Source organism: Dendrobates tinctorius, unplaced genomic scaffold, assembly GCF_039654945.1.
Source record: "Dendrobates tinctorius isolate UK_male_01 unplaced genomic scaffold, ASM3965494v1 ptg000202l, whole genome shotgun sequence".
In the NCBI taxonomy this organism is placed as follows: Eukaryota; Metazoa; Chordata; class Amphibia; order Anura; family Dendrobatidae; genus Dendrobates; species Dendrobates tinctorius.
This window is the reverse complement of record NW_027361869.1, coordinates 432987-452792: the sequence shown is the minus strand read 5'-3', so window position 1 is coordinate 452792 and position 19806 is coordinate 432987. Positions and strand designations below refer to the sequence as shown.

The following is a 19806-nucleotide window of genomic DNA, read 5'->3' as shown; positions in this document are numbered from 1 at the left end:
GGTACGGTCTGTTTATAAGGTATATGTATAGGTACGGTCTGTATACGGTTTGTGTATAGGTACGGTCTGTATACGGTTTCTGTATAGGTGCGGTCTGTTTATACCGTGTATGTATAGGTGCGGTCTGTATACAGTTTCTGTATAGGTGCGGTCTGTTTATACCGTGTATGTATAGGTGCGGTCTGTATACGGTTTCTGTATAGGTGCGGTCTGTTTATACCGTGTATGTATAGGTGCGGTCTGTATACGGTTTGTGTATAGGTGCGGTCTTTTTATACCGTGTATGTATAGGTGCGGTCTGTATACGGTTTGTGTATAGGTGCGGTCTGTTTATACCGTGTATGTATAGGTGCGGTCTGTATACGGTTTGTGTATAGGTGCGGTCTGTATACAGTTTGTGTATAGGTGCAGTCTGTATACGGTTTGTGTATAGGTACTGTCTGTATACAGTTTGTGTATAGGTGCGGTCTGTATACGGTTTGTGTATAGGTGCAGTCTGTATACAGTTTGTGTATAGGTACGGTCTCTTTATAAGGTATATGTATAGGTACGGTCTGTATACGGTTTGTGTATAGGTGCGGTCTGTTTATACCGTGTATGTATAGGTGCGGTCTGTATACGGTTTGTGTATAGGTGCGGTCTGTATGCGGTTTGTGTATAGGTACTGTCTGTATACGGTTTGTGTATAGGTACGGTCTGTATACGGTTTCTGTATAGGTGCGGTCTGTTTATACCGTGTATGTATAGGTGTGGTCTGTATACGGTTTCTGTATAGGTGCAGTCTGTATACAGTTTGTGTATAGGTACTGTCTGTATACGGTTTGTGTATAGGTACGGTCTGTTTATAAGGTATATGTATAGGTACGGTCTGTATACGGTTTGTGTATAGGTACAGTCTGTATACGGTTTCTGTATAGGTGCGGTCTGTTTATACCGTGTATGTATAGGTGCGGTCTGTATACGGTTTGTGTATAGGTGCGGTCTGTATACGGTTTGTGTATAGGTGCAGTCTGTATACAGTTTGTGTATAGGTACTGTCTGTATACGGTTTCTGTATAGGTGCGGTCTGTTTATACCGTGTATGTATAGGTGCAGTCTGTATACGGTTTCTGTATAGGTGCGGTCTGTTTATACTGTGTATGTATAGGTGCGGTCTGTATACGGTTTGTGTATAGGTGCGGTCTGTTTATACTGTGTATGTATAGGTGCGGTCTGTATACGGTTTCTGTATAGGTGCGGTCTGTTTATACCGTGTATGTATAGGTGCAGTCTGTATACAGTTTGTGTATAGGTGCAGTCTGTATACGGTTTGTGTATAGGTACTGTCTGTATACAGTTTGTGTATAGGTGCGGTCTGTATACGGTTTGTGTATAGGTGCAGTCTGTATACAGTTTGTGTATAGTTACGGTCTCTTTATAAGGTATATGTATAGGTACGGTCTGTATACGGTTTGTGTATAGGTACGGTCTATATACGGTTTCTGTATAGGTGCGGTCTGTTTATACCGTGTATGTATAGGTGCGGTCTGTATACGGTTTCTGTATAGGTGCAGTCTGTATAGTTTGTGTATAGGTGCAGTCTGTATACGGTTTGTGTATAGGTACGGTCTGTTTATAAGGTATATGTATAGGTACGGTCTGTATACGGTTTCTGTATAGGTGCGTCTGTTTATACCGTGTATGTATAGGTGCGGTCTGTATACGGTTTCTGTATAGGTGCAGTCTGTATACAGTTTGTGTATAGGTACTGTCTGTATACGGTTTGTGTATAGGTACTGTCTGTATACGGTTTGTGTATAGGTACGGTCTATATACGGTTTCTGTATAGGTGCGGTCTGTTTATACCGTGTATGTATAGGTGCGGTCTGTATACGGTTTCTGTATAGGTGCAGTCTGTATAGTTTGTGTATAGGTGCAGTCTGTATACGGTTTGTGTATAGGTACGGTCTGTTTATAAGGTATATGTATAGGTACGGTCTATATACGGTTTCTGTATAGGTGCGGTCTGTTTATACCGTGTATGTATAGGTGCGGTCTGTATACGGTTTCTGTATAGGTGCAGTCTGTATACAGTTTGTGTATAGGTACTGTCTGTATACGGTTTGTGTATAGGTACTGTCTGTATACGGTTTGTGTATAGGTACGATCTGTATAAGGTTTGTGTATAGGTGCGGTCTGTATACGGTTGGTGTATACGTGCGGTTTGTCTATAGGTGCGGTCTGTATACGGTTGGTGTATACGTGCGGTTTGTCTATAGGTGCGGTCTGTATACGGTTGGTGTATACGTGCGGTTTGTTTCTACGGTATATGGGACAGTGGTTTGGTCACTGCCCACCATACAAGGCTCCAGTCTCTGGTGAGGACAGCTGGAATCCCCTACATTTGCTCTGCGCACAGAGACCGCGGCCGCCATTTTGTCGGAGACTCATTAGTCCTCGCTGAGGCGGCAGTTTCCAGTTTGAATCCGTCGTCATGGGAACAGCTGAGCGCTCGTGCGGGTCGCCTTTGCGCGTTGACGTCATGCTGCGTAACTTCCGGGTCTCTAAACGTACGAATGGCCAGAGGTAGGTGAAACCCAGTGGGGGAAACACAGCGACCGGCACCGGGCAATGGCGGACACAGCCGGCTCCTACACGGGCAGCTGGTGGAGGAGGAGACAGATCTCCCAGCGTTCTCACGCAGCTTTCTGCTGTAGAACTACAAGTCCCATGCTGGGAGTCTGTACTACTGATCTCTTTCTGGGATCCATTCACCTTCCTGGCCCTTTATATACATAGATCTGCATGTGATGCTGTCATTAAAGGGGTTGTCCATTTTTGGTGACATTTTTTTTTAAACTTCTTGTATTTTTGGGACTAAAAGTGATTTTTTTTTCCATTGGGTTTCATTAGACATTTTGCGCCGTTTGGCTTTTTATTTTCCTGCACATTCAGCTTTTCTGTGGTCTGAGGTTATAAAGCTCAGAAAAAGAGCGATAAAGGAGTCACAAACTGTTCTCAGCCGTCACAGCTGGGCTCACTGACAGATTCTCGGTTAACTCCTTCAGCATGACCAGACCGTGCGACTCAGAGGCTGTAGGAGGCGAACGGTGCAAGATTTTTAATGAAACCCAATTGCAGAACCGCGTGATATTTTGTTGCAAGTTTCGTGACATTTTAAGCTGAACATGTGACTTTCTACTCTAAAAGTTTAAAGACTAAAATTAGGAGTAATTTTTTCGTTAATTTTGCGCAGTATTCCTGAAAAATTTGGTGCAAAAAAAACCTGTTAAATCCCACAAGGCAAAAAGAATAAAAAACTGATCGTAATCCTGGTGTTGTGAACATAGGGCAGAGGAGCGCTGTCTGACCGCTGCCGTGTGAGGCCGGAGTCACACGGAATACGGATGAGTGCTGTGCGAGAAAAAATCACAGCACTCAGATCAATGTTAATCTATGGGGCAGCTCCCATCACCCATTTTTATTTTTTTTTCTCGGCTGTATTATACGTGCGGGTGAAAAGCCGGCATGCTGCGACTGGCACCGTATTACGCCAGAGACTCGCCAATGCAAGTCTATGGGTGCGAGAAAGAAATCGCTCAGCACACACATCATGCGAGTGCTGTCCGATTGTTACGCACCGGTGTCCATTGAAAAGCCGGCAATTTATGTGCGGTGTACAGTAAAATCACACTGACGGCTCACAAAACACTAGATATATACACATAGAATATGTCAGTAATGTCAGAAGTGTCAGTAACACACACACATATATAATATATATATATATATATATATACATGTCAGTGAAAAATTATTGACATGTATTCATTTAATAAATGATTATTTCAAGGAAAAAAATGGCTTGGGCTCCTCCTATAATTTATAGCCAGCAATAACTATGCAGATATTTATGCCCCCCCTCCCCCCCCCGGCTACAAACATCAGTACTCAGCCGCCCCAGAAAAGGCGCATCTGTAAGATCCACCAATTCTGGCACATAGCCTTGCTCTTCCCACTGCCCTGTAGCGGTGGCATATGGAGTAATAGTTGGGGGGATGATGTCACCTTTGTGACATCACACCCCTAGGTTAGTAATGAAGATGTGTCAATTAGACGCCCCCATTACTACTAACCCCATATAGTCACCCCTTTAAAAATCCTTTATGTGAAATAAATACACAGACTCCTTTATTGTTCTTAAATAAACCATACTTACGACCTCTGCTAATTCCCTGAAGCCCTTGCTCTCCTGTAAAAAGCCTAAAATAATAAACCAACAATATACCATACCTGTTCGGCGTTCTGTCCCACGCCATAATCCATATCTGGGGGATATACAGTTTATAACCAGGACGGTGCCAAGATGCGACCATCCTGGCTGCAAACTACTGATGAGTGAATGATGATGCCAGCGCAGATTGAGTGACTAGTGGTGACGTCACTGAGTCTGCGCTCCCTCACTGCCTGAACTGAGATGAACTCTTGAGCGTGGGAAAATGCCAGTTGATTTTCCCACGCTCAAGAGTTCAACGGGGGTCAGGTTGTGAGGGAGCGAAGCATCAGTGACATCACCTCTATTCACTGAAGCTGTTCTCGCAGTCGGCGTGAACTGCTGTGACCTCAGGACCGTGTGAAAATGCCAGTGATACCTGTGATTCTTGGCCATCAAAATAGGACCGATTTTACTTACGTGACTCGAGCCTTATAGGGACACAAAGGGACTTTTTTTTTTTCCAATTAAATGGAAACCTTTCCCCGTCCCTTTATCAGAGCAGTCCAATCAGCTGGCACCCATTTCTAGTCAGTGTTCTGTTTCTGTGCAGCGCCTCCGCAGGGAAAATTAAGCATTACACCGTCTCTATGTAATTCAGTAGGTTGAGATACGATCAACAGAGGAGAGGATCCTGCGCACAAGACCCCTCTCCCCCCGCTATTTATTAACCCCAATTCCCCAGTGGTATGTATAGAGATGGGTCTTGTAACCAGACAACCACTTTGATGACTTTTCTCTCCATTTTTCCAGCAGCTGGTATTATGATGGAGAGGTGAAATGAGGGAACGCCCCCCATCCCCCACCCCGATATAACCATCTCACCACCGCTCCAGAGACGACGTCACTAATGGTCGAGTCGGATGATGAATTTGCTGAACTTTGCTCCAAACTATTGAAACGGGTTAAGAAGAATAACAACCCCATAGAAAGTCAAAATGTCCCCAAAGCCAGCACCGCAGCAAAGGGGAAAGTCAAGAGGATCAGACCGCCTGCGAGCAAGAAGCAGAAAAAAGATGGGGGCAGCAGAGAGGCCGAAGTGGGTGTCACATCGGGACCTGGCTTAAACAGACCGGAGCAGAGGAATGGTACGGCACAGATCCACCTTACTAATGGCCTCCAAGATGGTAATAAGAGGAAATCAGATCATTATTTTAGTAGTAACAGAGCTGCAGTACCTACAAGTGGCCACTAGGCGGTGTTCAGCTCTGTGGCGGTCCCAGCGCTAGGTAGCAGTCGGGTGTCGGACCCCGAAAGATCTAATATTAATTACCTGTCCTAAAGATAAGTCATCCTGGACAGCCCCTATAACCACAGCTGTAAATTCCATTTCATCAGATGGCGGCCAGAGAGGAGACCCCAGAGCCCTCGACCATGTGAATGTAAAAGATCTGGTCTTGGAACGGATGCAACAGTTCAAGAGGACAGTCCCCAGCCGGCTGAAGTTGGACTCCACAGAGATCAGCGAAGCCCCCGGTGAGATAGCAGCGTCATTGTCTTTCTCCGTCTCGTCATCATTTCTTTCCTTCCATCTTACTCTTTCTTAATTTGTTCTTGTAGTCGGACCTCTTATAGCAGGACTGAGCACGCGGGACGATGGAGCTCTGGCCCTGGCGAAGCCTCCTACGGCAGGACCGAGCATGCGGGACGATGGAGCTCTGGCCTTGGCGAAGCCTCCTGCGGCAGGATCGAGCACGCAGGACGATGGAGACCTGACCCTGGTGAAGCGTCCTACAGCAGGACCAAGCGCGCAGGATGGTGGAGCTCTGGCCCTGGTGAAGCCTCCTACGGCAGGACTGAGCGCGCAGGATGGTGGAGCTCTGGCCCTGTTGAAGCCTCCTACGGCAGGACAGAGCGCCCAGGATCGTGGCGCTCTGGCCCTGTTGAAGCCTCCTACGGCAGGCCTGAGCGCGCAGGATGGTGGAGCTCTGGGGAAGCCTCCTACGTCAGGACCGAGTGAGCAGGATGATGCAGCTATGGCCCTGGCGATGCAAATGAATGTCAAAGAGAAGCCATCTAGCTTGGAAGACCAAGGACTCTTTTTTTGCCAGTTGTGCCAAAAAGACTTGACCGTCATGACCAGCGACCTCAGGGAGCAGCATGTGAACAGGTAAGTGGATGTTTCCCCAAATCCCGCTACATGGCTCACATCTGGAGACATCTACATTGGTTCCTTCATTTCTTCAGGTGCTTGGACCAGGTGGAGAGTTTGGGAGGAAACTCCGTGACCCCGTTAGTTCCTAGTTGTCCTTTGTGCGGGAAACCTTTCAGCACAGAGAAGAGCCGGGCGTCCCATCTAAAACGCTGCGCTGCAAAACTGGAGGTTCCTGCTCAGACGCTACTGCAGGCAGTTCAGAGACAGGCGGCTGAGGCGGGATCAGGGGTGCCACCACGGTAAGATCGAGACTCTATCTCGCAGTAAAATGTTGCACACCTAAATAGATTTATCTGACCTCATAAGGCCGGAGTACTTACTTTGAAAATCCATGTCCAGAATAGCAGTATAATTCTGATAGTAAAATGAGCATCTTACCTGGACTCCTAATTACACATCTTGATATCAGAATGACACAGCCAATCTCATGAAATATTTTCATAGTTCCCCAGCCTCATCAAGGACCAAGAGGTCGATTTAATATTATCTTTGGTTTGTATTGTATTGTGAAATCTGGTGGCGGTATTTAAAGTTTCCCTACTTCATCTCTCCAGGGTCGTCAACGGGAAAAGAAGAGGAGTAACAAAACAGAAGGAACCCTCCAAGAAAAGGAAGATTGGTCAGACCGGTGCGGAGATGGAGGATTTGATGGTCGCCATGGCATTGTCTCGATCAATACAGGAAGAGAAGAGGGCGCAGACTGCAGCTGGAGGTCAAGTCACCCCGGATCCGCCTGCTCGAGGTACCACACTGAGATTGGGGCCGTCATCTGTTTAGTTGGGCACTTCCAGGGCTACTGCCAAATGTCTGGCTCTGTGGACGGCGGCCAGCCTTCACTCCATTAAGAGGAGAAGTCATTTAATAAGAAAGGCTTTTCTTACTGGAGTCAAAAATTAAAGGTGCATCAAATTTATCCAGAGGCACTCACCCTTTAATACATTTGGAGCACCTCAGACTGTCCAGACGCCATCTTTGAGCAGGCATAGAATTGCGCTTTTATTTGGTCCAGTCTTTCAGGCCATGGCCCCTAGGCTTACCGGGGTCTTCCGGTTTTGAAAAACGCCTTTTCTCGAATGCAGTTTCTTAAATAAAAATAATAGCCTGACTCGCCCTCCCCGGGTCCAGATCTGAGTCTTTGCCGTTGCTCCCGGTGTCTTATTGTCTGTAGCTTCGAGGTCACATCGACTGCGCTGCTGCCAATAATGGAGAATAGCGGAGTCACTTAGACCCACTGGGCTCATTGATTGGCTGCAGTGCTTTGGATTTGACATCAGCACTGCAGACAATGACAGCGTAGGGAACTTAGTGCAGGACCTGAGGAGGTTGAGTAAGGACAGTTTTTTTTTTTTGTTTTTTTTTTAATCCCAGAAAAACTTAATCCATCCACTTTTCTCAGCACTAAGGCCGGTTTCACATTTGTGCTTTATGGCGCTGCGACGGCCTGCGCACGGCCGCCGCTAAGCCCCGCCCCCTGCCGGCTCCCTGCCCGCCCCATCCGGTCATCGCCGCCTACTAGCGCACATGGTCGCTTGCGATCTGCGCACACTATCTTTAGCATAGGGTGCTCAGATCGTGCGCTGGCCGTGCGCTAGCAGGATTTTGCCGTGCGCTGCGCACTTTTGAAGGTGCGCCATGCGCGCCGAAATGCAACATGCTGCGTTCGGCGCACACGGGCGCACCTTCAAAAGTGTGCAGCATACGGCAAAATCCTGCTAGCGCACGATCTGCGCACCCTATGCTAAAGATAGGGTGCGCAGATCGCAAGCGCCCATGTGCGCTAGAAGGCGGCGATGACCGGAAGGGGCGGCCGTGCGCAGGCCGTCGTAGCGCCATAAAGCGCAAATGTGAAACCGGCCTAAGTGACGTGAGAGATGCAAAATGGCGAAATGTCTAACAAAAAATGTCGCCCACCCCCCGTTTTGTTTCAGAAAAGAAAAGTCGTCGGAAGCAAAAGGATAAACCTACCCCCCTTCTGCTGGTCCAAGCCCCCGAGGAGACCAAGGAGAAGCTGCAGAAGAGATTGTCCATGCTGCTGACCGAAGAGGCTGCGGAGAACAGTGTCCTCACATTGCCCCCGAGCCATTTCTGGTCAATGATGGAAGAAGAGCGAGAAAACTGGAGACTGCGAGGAGGAAAGCGATGTGTCCTGTGGGAGATCAGTAATCTGATGGAGAAAAGAGACCCCCAGAGCTACTACACAGCTGAGCTGATGCCCCCGATAGCTGCATGGAAGTCGCCTGTGAAGGTGAGACACACACACGCATGGAGGCGCAGTATCGGCACTGGATGGAAATTGTCAACATTGCTCTTGTTTCAGAAGTTGCAGAGTTCAGAGACGAGTGTGAACACAACCGTATTACGTCCTGGAAAACTGCAGAGCCAGACGGCCGGTGACCAGGATCCCGATCCCCTGTCCTGGGAGGATAAAAACCCGCTATCCGACAGTCAGAAGGCATTGCTGGACCTCGCCGAACTGGCCGGAGAGGGGATGACGCTCACTCAGTGGAATGGAGGTGGCGGCACTTATCACGAGTGTACAGGTAACATGGCTTCTCGGCTCCTCCGTACAGTGCGGCCGTCCGTATACTAATGACACTATTGTACGGCAGGCCGAGAGTCACCGATCGGTATCGCATCGAGCGGATTCATCCTGGCACAGGAGGAGAGGAGCAGAAACGAGATCCGTGCTCCTGATTACAAGGTACGACCGTCGGAAAGGAATGGCCCGCGCTGACACTCGTTACTTACATATGTCTCATTTATCTGTCCTTTCTTTTGTTTTTTTTTAGCTCCAACTGCTTGTTCTGTCAGCCGATTTCATGGAGATGGTGAACAACCCCCATCTGAGTGACACCCAGCTGCAGACTGACTGCGGGGAGGTGCTGCATGCTCACATGTTTGTGCTGTATGCACGCTGCCCCCTGCTGGTCGAAGCCGTAAGTGAAACATCTTCTAGATTTTGCATTGATGGCCTATTGTTGGGATATGCTATTAATGCTCCAGCGCTCAGCACCATGTCCTCCACTGGACTTATTTTACTTTTATTCCTCTTTTGTCGGATCTTCTTTTCTAGATCCACTCTGAAGGCTTCTGGGTAGATGAATCCGGCACGGGCCGAGCTCGACGCCTCCTACTGAACGATGTGTCTGCGGAGGCCGCCCTCTGCTTTCTCCAGTTTATATATTCAGCCACCTCGGATATTCCCAGCCATTGCCTGCCGCACGTTTGTGAGCTGGCGCGCAGGTATCTGATGTAGTGAGGACATAGGAGATATCAGCACATCCCATCCCTGTGTGTCTACCAGTGTCGGTGCACATTCCCCGCACTGCCGGATAGACATTTTTTGCAGAATTAGCAGGAATTAGATATATTCTATTTCAAGCAACTTTTGAGACACTTGTTGAGTAGCAGAAAGCGCAAAACCTCCTATTTTTAAACGTTCATACATCCAAAAAGTTATAAAATCAGGTTACATGGGGGCCCACATCTGTAACATATAGTAACAGTAAGACCGAAAAAAGACATTAGTCCATCTAGTTCAGCCTATAAAATTCTGTCAGAATAAATCCCCACATATACGTTCTTCTAAAGAACCTAACAATAACTGTAAGATACAATATTGTTACGCTCCAGGAAGACATCCAGGCCTCTCGCCGTCACCATCTCCTCAGGCAGGGAATTCCAGATTCTCACTGCCCTAACAGTAAAGAATCCTCTTCTATGTTGGAGGAAAAACCTTTTCTCCTCCAGACGCAGAGAATGCCCCCTTGTGACTGTCACCTTCCTTGGTATAAACAGATCCTCGGAGAGATATTTGTATTGTCCCCTTATATACTTATACATGGTTATTAGATCGCCCCTCAGTCGTCTTTTTTCTAGACTAAATAATCCTAATTTTGCTAATCTCTCTGGGTATTGTAGTTCCCCCATCCCCTTTATTAATTTTGTTACCCTCCTTTGTACCCGCTCTAGTTCCATTATATCCTTCCTGAGCACCGGTGCCCAAAACTGTACACAGTACTCCATGTGCGGTCTAACCAGGGATTTGTACAGAGGCAGTATAATGCTCTCATCATGTATATCCAGACCTCTTTTAATGCACCCCATGATCCTGTAATAATTCTGATTTGTGCTACGATTACTTTGAGGAAACTGGTATTAATCAGGATTTTGACTTCCTTCTAGGTTTGATGTGAAAAGTCTTATAGAAGCCTGTGAATCTCTAATCGCTGGAACGCATAACTCCGAAGGTCAGATGTCCACACAAGAGGAGGAGGGTGATGATGGAGGAGAACGAGCAGAGACTTTCCAGGAGTTGCTGAAGTCCATGTGGTTGGATGAAGGTGAGGACGTCTTTGAAGATTTGAAAGCGGAGGATGAGGAGAAGCCGGATGATAGCGGCGGTGTAGGAGAGGGAGAGCTGGAGGAGATCTACGAATTTGCTTTGACTCAACGTAAAATGATAGCAGAGCAAGAATCCGAAAGTGAAGAGGAAGCGAAATCTGAAGACGTTTCTCCAAAGTGTAGAAGTCTTACTCTAGATGAGAGAAAAGGAATGGATTTGGTAATCACCGCTCCACCTAAAGTGTCTGCATACCCAAAAGTCATGGACAATTCTCCCAGAAAATCACCCGCATGTCTTCTGTCTCACAGCCCCGAATATTCTGTGGTTCCTTCCGTAGCTTCTTCTGCCAAGTCCAAAATGGAGCCGTCATCTTCTTGCTCTGATGTTCACGTTAATGTTACGGGGACTTCTCCAACTAAACAAGTCATTACCTCTCCCGTCCCTGTCATTTCTCTGATCTCCCCAAACAGCGATGAAGACCCCGAGGCAGATATGTTTGCTCAGCACAGTCCTCCACCTTTAGATGATAGTTACGACCGCATGTTCTCTCAGACATGTGGTGAATATGGGGAGCCGTCCGGTGTGGGGGAAAGCAAATCCCAGATAAATCCAGCTAGTCCTCAAGATCAGCAACCCATACTTACCAGCTCACCTACCGCCATGCCGTATCCCACCCTCAGGTGTTCTCCAAACATCCGGCCACATTCATTTCTAGACCGACCTTCCTACTCAAGTGAACATGAAAAATCCCTGCACTCCAGTGTCAGAGATTCTCTTCATGGTACAGCCTCTCAGAATGGAAAAGATCCTTCTCCCAAATCTCAAGATGCCGACATCATTCTGATCTTGTCCTCAGATGAAGAGGCTGAGTCCAGCAATCAATCTGCGGCACCGACCAGAAGTTCACGCTCTGACGTGCCTGATATAGCAAAGGCCATTAAAGATTCTCCGGTTAGTTTTACACAGGAAAGAAGAAGCGAAGGGCTATCCTGTCTAGAAATGAGCAGTAGCTCAGAGATGTCTTGGTTGGTGCCCGCAACACCCTTACCCCAATTAGCAAGCTCCAGAATTTCCCCGCTGCAGACATCATGTTTACCTTCGACCAATCAGTCTTTACAGAAGACGTCACACGCAACTCAGTCGCCTCCAAATTCATGGAAGACGTCCCACACCGATCAGTCACCACCAAATTCCAAGGTGATCTCCCAAGCAACTCAGTCGCCTCTAAATTCATGGAAGACGTCCCACACTGCTCAGTCACCACCAAAGTCCAAGGTGATCTCCCATGCAACTCAGTCGCCCCCAAACTCATGGAAGGCGTCCCACACCGATCAGTCACCTCCATACTCACAGAAGACATCCCACACCGCTCAGTTGCCGCCAAAGTCCAAGGTGATGTCCAACGCAACTAATTCACCTTCAAACTCACGAAAAAAATCCCCCCTCACTTGGTCACCTCCAAACTCACAGAAGTCTCCTATAACCTCCAGTGAGACAGCAAAATCATCTAAAAAATCTAGAAACTTTGACCTTGATGTTTCCTGTAAAAGTTTGGTTTCTCAGACTCAGACAAGCCTAGTGTCCCTCCCTTTGATGTCTCCAAAGACTCCCAGGTCACTGCGACCCTCCATACAAGAATCCTTTGAGGCACAGTCTAGAGCGCCTAGTAAAACCCCTTCTTCCCCACTGATCTCCAGCGCTAGCAGCACTGTGTTTGAGATTGGGGACAGCGAGGACGAGGCCCCTGTAGCAGAGCCCCAGGCCAATATCAGCAACTGCAGCTTCCAGTTTGACTATGATGAGCCTCCTATCCCCATGGAGGAAGATTTATGGCACAGCATGAATGAGACCCCAAAGAAGCCTTATTCTCCTCCTTCTCCACCTTTACGTTTGAATAAGACACCAACCAAAACCTTGAGTTGTGATGCAAACAATCCTTCACCTGCGAAAAACAGAACACCAGCAAATATCGAAGGCTCCCCACCATCCGCAGCCTCTCAGAGCAGCCGTCAGAGCTATCTCAACTCCAGGTTGTGGGAAGACTGGGAGGATGAAGACCCCAAGCTGCCCGCTGTCCTCCCTCTGTCTCAGCGACTAAGTGTCCCAGAGGTGCAGAAGGAGCTGAGGACTCCAGGTAAGGCACGCTATGTATCCGGAAGGTTGTTTATCACATGACAAACATGTATCACCAGTCCACAGTAGCGGTAATGTGCGGGCAGCGGCGGCCCATCTGCTGGAATATTTACCTCTTGTTCTGGTTGAATGGAGTGGGGGAGTCTCAGCAGTAGGTCCAGCGTGAAGTCATCAAAAGATGCCTTGGGATTGCCCCGCAGGTTGCAGGAGGTTCGCAGTGCTCTTGTCTGGCAGTCACAGTCTACCGACTTGGTCTTTCAATCAGGGTCCTGCAAACTTTTTTTTTTTTTTGCCCAACACTAGTTTTGGCTATCTAACATGATGACTTGGACCAATGTAGGACTCTTCTAACAAACTGTGTTTCCTCAATAGTTTCTATCGTGCGTAGAAGAGAACTTGCTCCCAAGGTTCCCATCACTCCACTGCCTGACTATTCGGAGATGGACACTCCAGTCCTGAAAAAAGAGCTAAGCAAGTAAGTTCTCTCCATGTCGCACTGTTATACTTGTATTACTTGCTTATGGCAGAACTATCATCATTAATTTGCTTCCATTTTTCAGAAAATATAGCTTGTTTTCACCGGACCTTCCCTTTGTCATTGATCTGCAGGATAGGTGATAACTTGTTGATTAGTGATGAGCGAGTGTGGTCGGATAAGGCGTTATCTGAGCACGCTCGTGCACTAATACTGTGCTCTAATACTATGGGCAAGTAGCAGTGGCCTTATGTCTCTTAGCCTGTTTGTTAGGCAATCCCTGCATGTGTTGCGGCTGTCGAACAGCCGCGGTGACTCAAACATAGTATTCGAGCACGCCAAAAACACTCGTTTAACACAGCTCGCTTATCACTATTGATGAGGGGGCCCGACCACTGTGATCTGCAGAAGAACAAGGAGCTGTTAAAGTGGAGTGTAGTGCACATGTCCGACCACCGCTCCATTCGTTCTCTATGGGGGTGGCGGATAAAGCAAGGCACAGTTCTCGCAGCGCCGTCGGGGAAGAATGGAGTGTCCAAGCATGCACACTGTGCTCCATACTAATGGAGATAGAAGCCGATCATTGGGGGTTCCAGTGGTCGGACTCCCACCATTCAATCAGCTATCACGTTAGATTTGAAAGATGGTGCACATGCAGATTTCAGAGCGCAGTTCTTGGGATTGATGGGGGTCCCAGTGGTCAAACTCCATGGGTGTTCAGCAAGTCACTTATCCTGTGGATAGTTGATGTCTTGCCCAGGTAGGAATAACCCTTTAACCACTTTTTCGACATTTGGTTTACATGGATCATACATCTCAGGTGTGGGTGTAGGGAACGGGTTCAGTAGCTGAGCCCAATGTACACACAGTCAGCACCTGCTGCTAACAACATTGACCAGAGCCATTATTGCTGCTGGTTAACTCCTTAAATACCACTGTCAATCACAGACAAAGGCATTTTTAAGTGGCTCCTGGCATAAGAGAAACAAAAATAAAAAGTGGCTGCACTGGGAAGTTTTACATTTTTTTTTTAATTATTCTATGTATCTTTGACTGCTGTAATTTCCGTCTGCTACTTAGATTTGGCGTACGTGCTCTCCCCAAAAAGAAGATGGTACTAAAGCTGAAAGAGATCTTCTGCTACACCCATCAGGTCATGAGCTCCGAATCTGAGGAAGACGTCCCTTCATCCCAGCCCCATCGAAGCAAAGGCAGCAGCGTAGCTCAAGTGCTGCCAAAACCTTCTGAAGGCAAACAGCGGCATCAAAACAATACCATGGGGTCCAGCAGCTCGCACCTGGGGAAAAAAGGGACCTCTGTGTGCACAGCGAAGGAAACAGACCCAGGAGACGATCAGTCACTGACAGCATCTCAAGAGTCAACTACGTCCTCTCTGGCTGCAAGCGATACCTCATCCTTATCCCAAAGGTAACGCGATCCAGCGGCACTGTTCACATTGTATGATTGACAGTGGTAGGGATCATAGATTGGAGTGGGAGGTAGTGATTGCACCAATGCTGCCCCCTCAGCTACGTCTCCTCCAGGTGTCATCTCTAGTTTCTGTATCTCCGGCTCCATCTGGACACACATCCGGCCAGTGATTGTCAGCAGAGATCACATGTTTGTCCAGACGGAGCAGATAGTACCAGAGACCCAATTAATTCATGCGGCTGCCATTGGGCAGAACGTACCCGTACAGATGTTTCGCTCCTCACTCAGGTGTTTCTTTTTTACGTCCTTCTGTAGCTCTAACAACAATGAGTTTGAGACAGCGTTTGCAGATGAAGACGACGACGAGCCAATGCCAGCCTCACAAGCCGCCAGCAAAGAGGCTCAGACAGCGGAGGCCGTGAGGAGCTTTATCGAAATGCATCCCGAATTACATAAGCGGATCTTGCTTTATCAGCCCCTGGACCTGGCCGGCCTTCAGGCGGAGCTCAAACAGAATGGTATCAAAATTGCCGCTGGGAAACTGCTGGACTTTCTGGATTCGCACTGTATCACTTTTACTACCGCTTCCACACGCAAAGAGAAGAAGAGCCGAACACGGAGGAAAGCTGGGAAGCGCTACTGAGATGCTTCAAGGGAGTCTCTACAAGAAGGTTGCCTGGCGACAATGGAACTTTGATTTTTGTTACTTCTGTATGGTAGTCACAAAGTTCTAGCTGTATATAATGGTTTGTGACATGGTCATCTACGGCCTCAGGAGCTACGGATGACTGCTGTTGCCTCCATTAGAGGGGGGCCTCTTTAAATGGAAAATAAGGTTAATGTCCTTCTAAAAGTTGTGGCGTGAGACGCATCTGCAAGAGCAGGAGATCTGGTTTCAGAAAACCCTGTCTATGGGCTGCAGTTTGTTTGAAAACAAACTTTGCTTTACTCACCCTCCCCGGGTCCAGCGCTGAGTCTCCACCGCTGCTCCCAGCGTCTTATTGTCTGCAGCTCTGACATAACGTCGACAGCGCTGCAGGCAATCAGTGAGCTCAACAGCTTTTTGCTGAGCTCCGTTTTTGGCTGCAGCACTGTCACCGTGACGTCAGTGCTGCAGACAATAAGACGCTGGGAGCAGCGGTGGAGACTTCGCGTTGGACCCTGGAAGGGCGAGTAAGGCATATTTGTCCTTTATTAATAAGCTTCCGCTGGTGGAATGGTGCTTTCCTTGTTTTCGGAAAACCCATTTAAGCAATGGTATCTACAGCGCCTTCTGCTGCTTCTTGCGCTGCCACTTTTGGGCACAATTGTGAATATGCAGCAGATTTGCCATTTGCAGAAGATCTGTTCCCTATTTGTGCAGCAGCATTGCAAATGCGATTCCTTTCATTCCTGTTCACACGCTGCACAGAGAATCTTCAGACAATTAATTTTTACTGTGGATGTTAAATCAGAAATGTAAAAAGGTGAAATGTGCAGAAACTCTCCATCTTTTCCTCAATGAAATTCACAGCAGATTTTTGCTATACAAAAACCCATACGACATGTGGGAACTAAGCAAGAGACAAAGGAGGAACTCCTGATCAGTGTATGTGACATTTTTGCATGTTTTAAAGTAACAAAATTTTTTTGTAAATTATGTATTTTCAGTTTAATTTGTAATAAATACGTAAAGTCAGTTGTCTTCATATAGTTGATTACTACAGATAAAATTATTAGTAATAAAGGGATTGTCTAAGATGAATCTTTAGGAGCGCACCGCTCCTTTGCCTCAAGTGGGTGACGAATCTTCAGGAGTGCACCGTTCTTCTGCCTCAGGTGGGTGACTATTCTTCAGGAGTGCACTGCTCCTCTGCTTCAGGTGGGTAGTGAATCTTCATGAGCGCACTGCTCCTCTGTCTCAGGTGGGTAGTGAATCTTCATGAGCGCACTGCTCCTCTGCCTCAGGTAAGTGACAAATCTTCAGCAGTGCACCGTTCCTCTGCCTCAGGTGGGTAGTGAATCTTCATGAGTGCACTGCTCTGCCTCAGGTAAGTGACGAATCTTCAGGAGTGCACCGCTCCTCTGCCTCAGGTGGGTAGTGAATCTTCATGAGTGCACTGCTCTGCCTCAGGTAAGTGACGAATCTTCAGGAGTGCACCGCTCCTCTGCCTCAGGTGGGTGACGTATCTTCAGGAGCGCACCCCTCCTCTGCTTTATGTGGGTGACTAATCTTTAGAAGCGCATCGCTCATCTGCCTTAGGTCGCTGAGGAATCTTCAGATGCGCACCACTCCTCTGCCTCAGGTGGGTGGTGAATCTTCAGGAGTGCACCGCTCTTTTGCCTCGGGTGATGAATCTTGAGGAGTGCACCACTCCTCTGCCTCAGGTAGGTGCATTTTAAGGAGTGCACTGCTCCTCTGCCTTGGGTGGGTGATGAATCTTCAGGAGTGCACCACTCTGCCTTGGGTGATGAATCTTCGGGAGTGCACTGCTCCTCTGCCTCAGGTGGGTGATGATTCTTTAGGAGTGCACGGCTCTGCCTCAGGTGGGTGATGATTCTTCAGGAGTGCACCGCTCTTCTGTCTCAGGTGGGTAGTGAATCTTCATGAGCGCACTGCTCCTCTGCCTCAGGTAAGTGACAAATCTTCAGCAGTGCACCGTTCCTCTGCCTCAGGTGGGTAGTGAATCTTCATGAGTGCACTGCTCTGCCTCAGGTAAGTGATGAATCTTCAGGAGTGCACCGCTCCTCTGCCTCAGGTGGGTAGTGAATCTTCATGAGTGCACTGCTCTGCCTCAGGTAAGTGACGAATCTTCAGGAGTGCACCGCTCATCTGCCTCAGGTGGGTGACGTATCTTCAGGAGCGCACCCCTCCTCTGCTTTATGTGGGTGACTAATCTTTAGAAGCGCATCGCTCATCTGCCTTAGGTCGCTGAGGAATCTTCAGATGCGCACCACTCCTCTGCCTCAGGTGGGTGGTGAATCTTCAGGAGTGCACCGCTCCTTTGCCTCGGGTGATGAATCTTGAGGAGTGCACCACTCCTCTGCCTCAGGTGGGTGCATTTTAAGGAGTGCACTGCTCCTCTGCCTTGGGTGGGTGATGAATCTTCAGGAGTGCACCACTCTGCCTTGGGTGATGAATCTTCGGGAGTGCACTGCTCCTCTGCCTCAGGTGGGTGATGATTCTTTAGGAGTGCACGGCTCTGCCTCAGGTGGGTGATGATTCTTCAGGAATGCACCGCTCTTCTGCCTCAGGTGGGTGAATCTTAAGGAGTGCACTGCTCCTCTGCCTTGGGTGGGTGATGAGTCTTCAGGAGTGCACCGCTCCTCTGCCTCAGGTGGGTGATGATTCTTCAGGAGTGCACCGCTCCTCTGCCTCAGGTGGGTGAATCTTAAGGAGTGCACTGCTCCTCTGCCTTGGGTGGGTGATGAGTCTTCAGGAGTGCACCGCTCCTCTGCCTCAGGTGGGTGATGATTCTTCAGAAGTGCACGGCTCCTCTGCCTCAGGTGGGTGATGATTCTTCAGGAGTGCACCACTCCTCTGCCTCAGGTGGGTGAATCTTAAGGAGTGCACTGCTCCTCTGCCTTGGGTGGGTGATGAATCTTCAGGAGTGCACCACTCTGCCTTGGGTGATGAATCTTCGGGAGTGCACTGCTCCTCTGCCTCAGGTGGGTGATGATTCTTTAGGAGTGCACGGCTCTGCCTCAGGTGGGTGATGATTCTTCAGGAGTGCACCGCTCTTCTGCCTCAGGTGGGTGAATCTTAAGGAGTGCACTGCTCCTCTGCCTTGGGTGGGTGATGAGTCTTCAGGAGTGCACCGCTCCTCTGCCTCAGGTGGGTGATGATTCTTCAGGAGTGCACCACTCCTCTGCCTCAGGTGGGTGAATCTTAAGGAGTGCACTGCTCCTCTGCCTCAGGTGGGTGATGAATCTTCAGGAGTGCACCGCTCCTCTGCCTCAGGTGGGTGATGATTCTTCAGAAGTGCACGGCTCCTCTGCCTCAGGTGGGTGATGATTCTTCAGGAGTGCACCACTCCTCTGCCTCAGGTGGGTGAATCTTAAGGAGTGCACTGCTCCTCTGCCTTGGGTGGGTGATGAGTCTTCAGGAGTGCACCGCTCCTCTGCCTCAGGTGGGTGATGAATCTTCAGGAGTGCACCGCTCCTCTGCCTCAGGTGGGTGATGAATCTTCAGGAGTGCACCGCTCCTCTGCCTCAGGTGGGTGATGATTCTTCAGAAGTGCACCGCTCCTCTGCCTCAGGTGGGTGATGAATCTTCAGGAGTGCACCGCTCCTCTGCCTCAGGTGGGTGATGATTCTTCAGAAGTGCACCGCTCCTCTGCCTCAGGTGGGTGATGAATCTTCAGGAGTGCACCGCTCCTCTGCCTCAGGTGGGTGATGAATCTTCAGGAGTGCACCGCTCCTCTGCCTCAGGTGGGTGATGATTCTTCAGAAGTGCACCGCTCCTCTGCCTCAGGTGGGTGATGAATCTTCAGGAGTGCACCGCTCCTCTGCCTCAGGTGGGTGATGATTCTTCAGAAGTGCACCACTCCTCTGCTTCAGGTCGCTGAGGTATCTTCAGGTGCACACCACTCCTCTGCCTCAGGTGGGTGGTAAATCTTGAGTGCACCGCTCCTTTGCCTCGGGTGATGAATCTTGAGGAGTGCACCACTCCTCTGCCTCAGGTGGGTGAATCTTAAGGAGTGCACTGCTCCTCTGCCTTGGGTGGGTGATGAGTCTTCAGGAGGGCACCGCTCTGCCTTGGGTGATGAATCTTCGGGAGTGTAATGCTCCTCTGCCTCAGGTGGGTGATGATTCTTCAGGAGTGCACCGCTCCTCTGCCTCAGGTGGGTGGTGAATATTTAGGAGTGCACCGCTCCTCTGCCTCAGGTGGGTGATGAATCTTCAGGAGTGCTCCGCTCCTCTGCCTCAGGTGGGTGATGAATCTTCAGGAGTGCACCGCTCCTCTGCCTCAGGTGGGTGATGATTCTTCAGAAGTGCACCACTCTGCCTTGGGTGATGAATCTTCGGGAGTGCAC

At 48.8% G+C, this 19806-nt stretch overlaps 1 protein-coding gene across 4 annotated transcripts; it reads left to right on the top strand.

The window, feature by feature from the left end:
* Nucleotides 1-2444: 2444 nt before the first annotated feature.
* On the top strand, nucleotides 2445-16469 carry SLX4 (SLX4 structure-specific endonuclease subunit). 4 transcript variants are annotated; one of them, XM_073553518.1, is made up of 15 exons: nucleotides 2446-2565; nucleotides 5006-5340; nucleotides 5591-5728; nucleotides 5813-6362; nucleotides 6440-6646; nucleotides 6962-7149; nucleotides 8336-8652; nucleotides 8728-8947; nucleotides 9017-9108; nucleotides 9197-9343; nucleotides 9481-9650; nucleotides 10593-12886; nucleotides 13258-13360; nucleotides 14441-14788; nucleotides 15107-16469. In XM_073553518.1, exons 2-15 carry the CDS (start codon nucleotides 5103-5105, stop codon nucleotides 15432-15434), a joined length of 5340 nt encoding a protein of 1779 aa, XP_073409619.1. In that variant the 5' UTR covers nucleotides 2446-2565; nucleotides 5006-5102; the 3' UTR covers nucleotides 15435-16469. The 4 variants fall into 4 exon arrangements, with proteins under 4 accessions (XP_073409620.1, XP_073409619.1, XP_073409617.1 ...); XM_073553516.1 differs by having other exon boundaries at nucleotides 8725-8947; XM_073553517.1 differs by having other exon boundaries at nucleotides 2534-2565; nucleotides 5009-5340; nucleotides 8725-8947.
* The last annotated feature ends 3337 nt before the right edge of the window (nucleotides 16470-19806 follow it).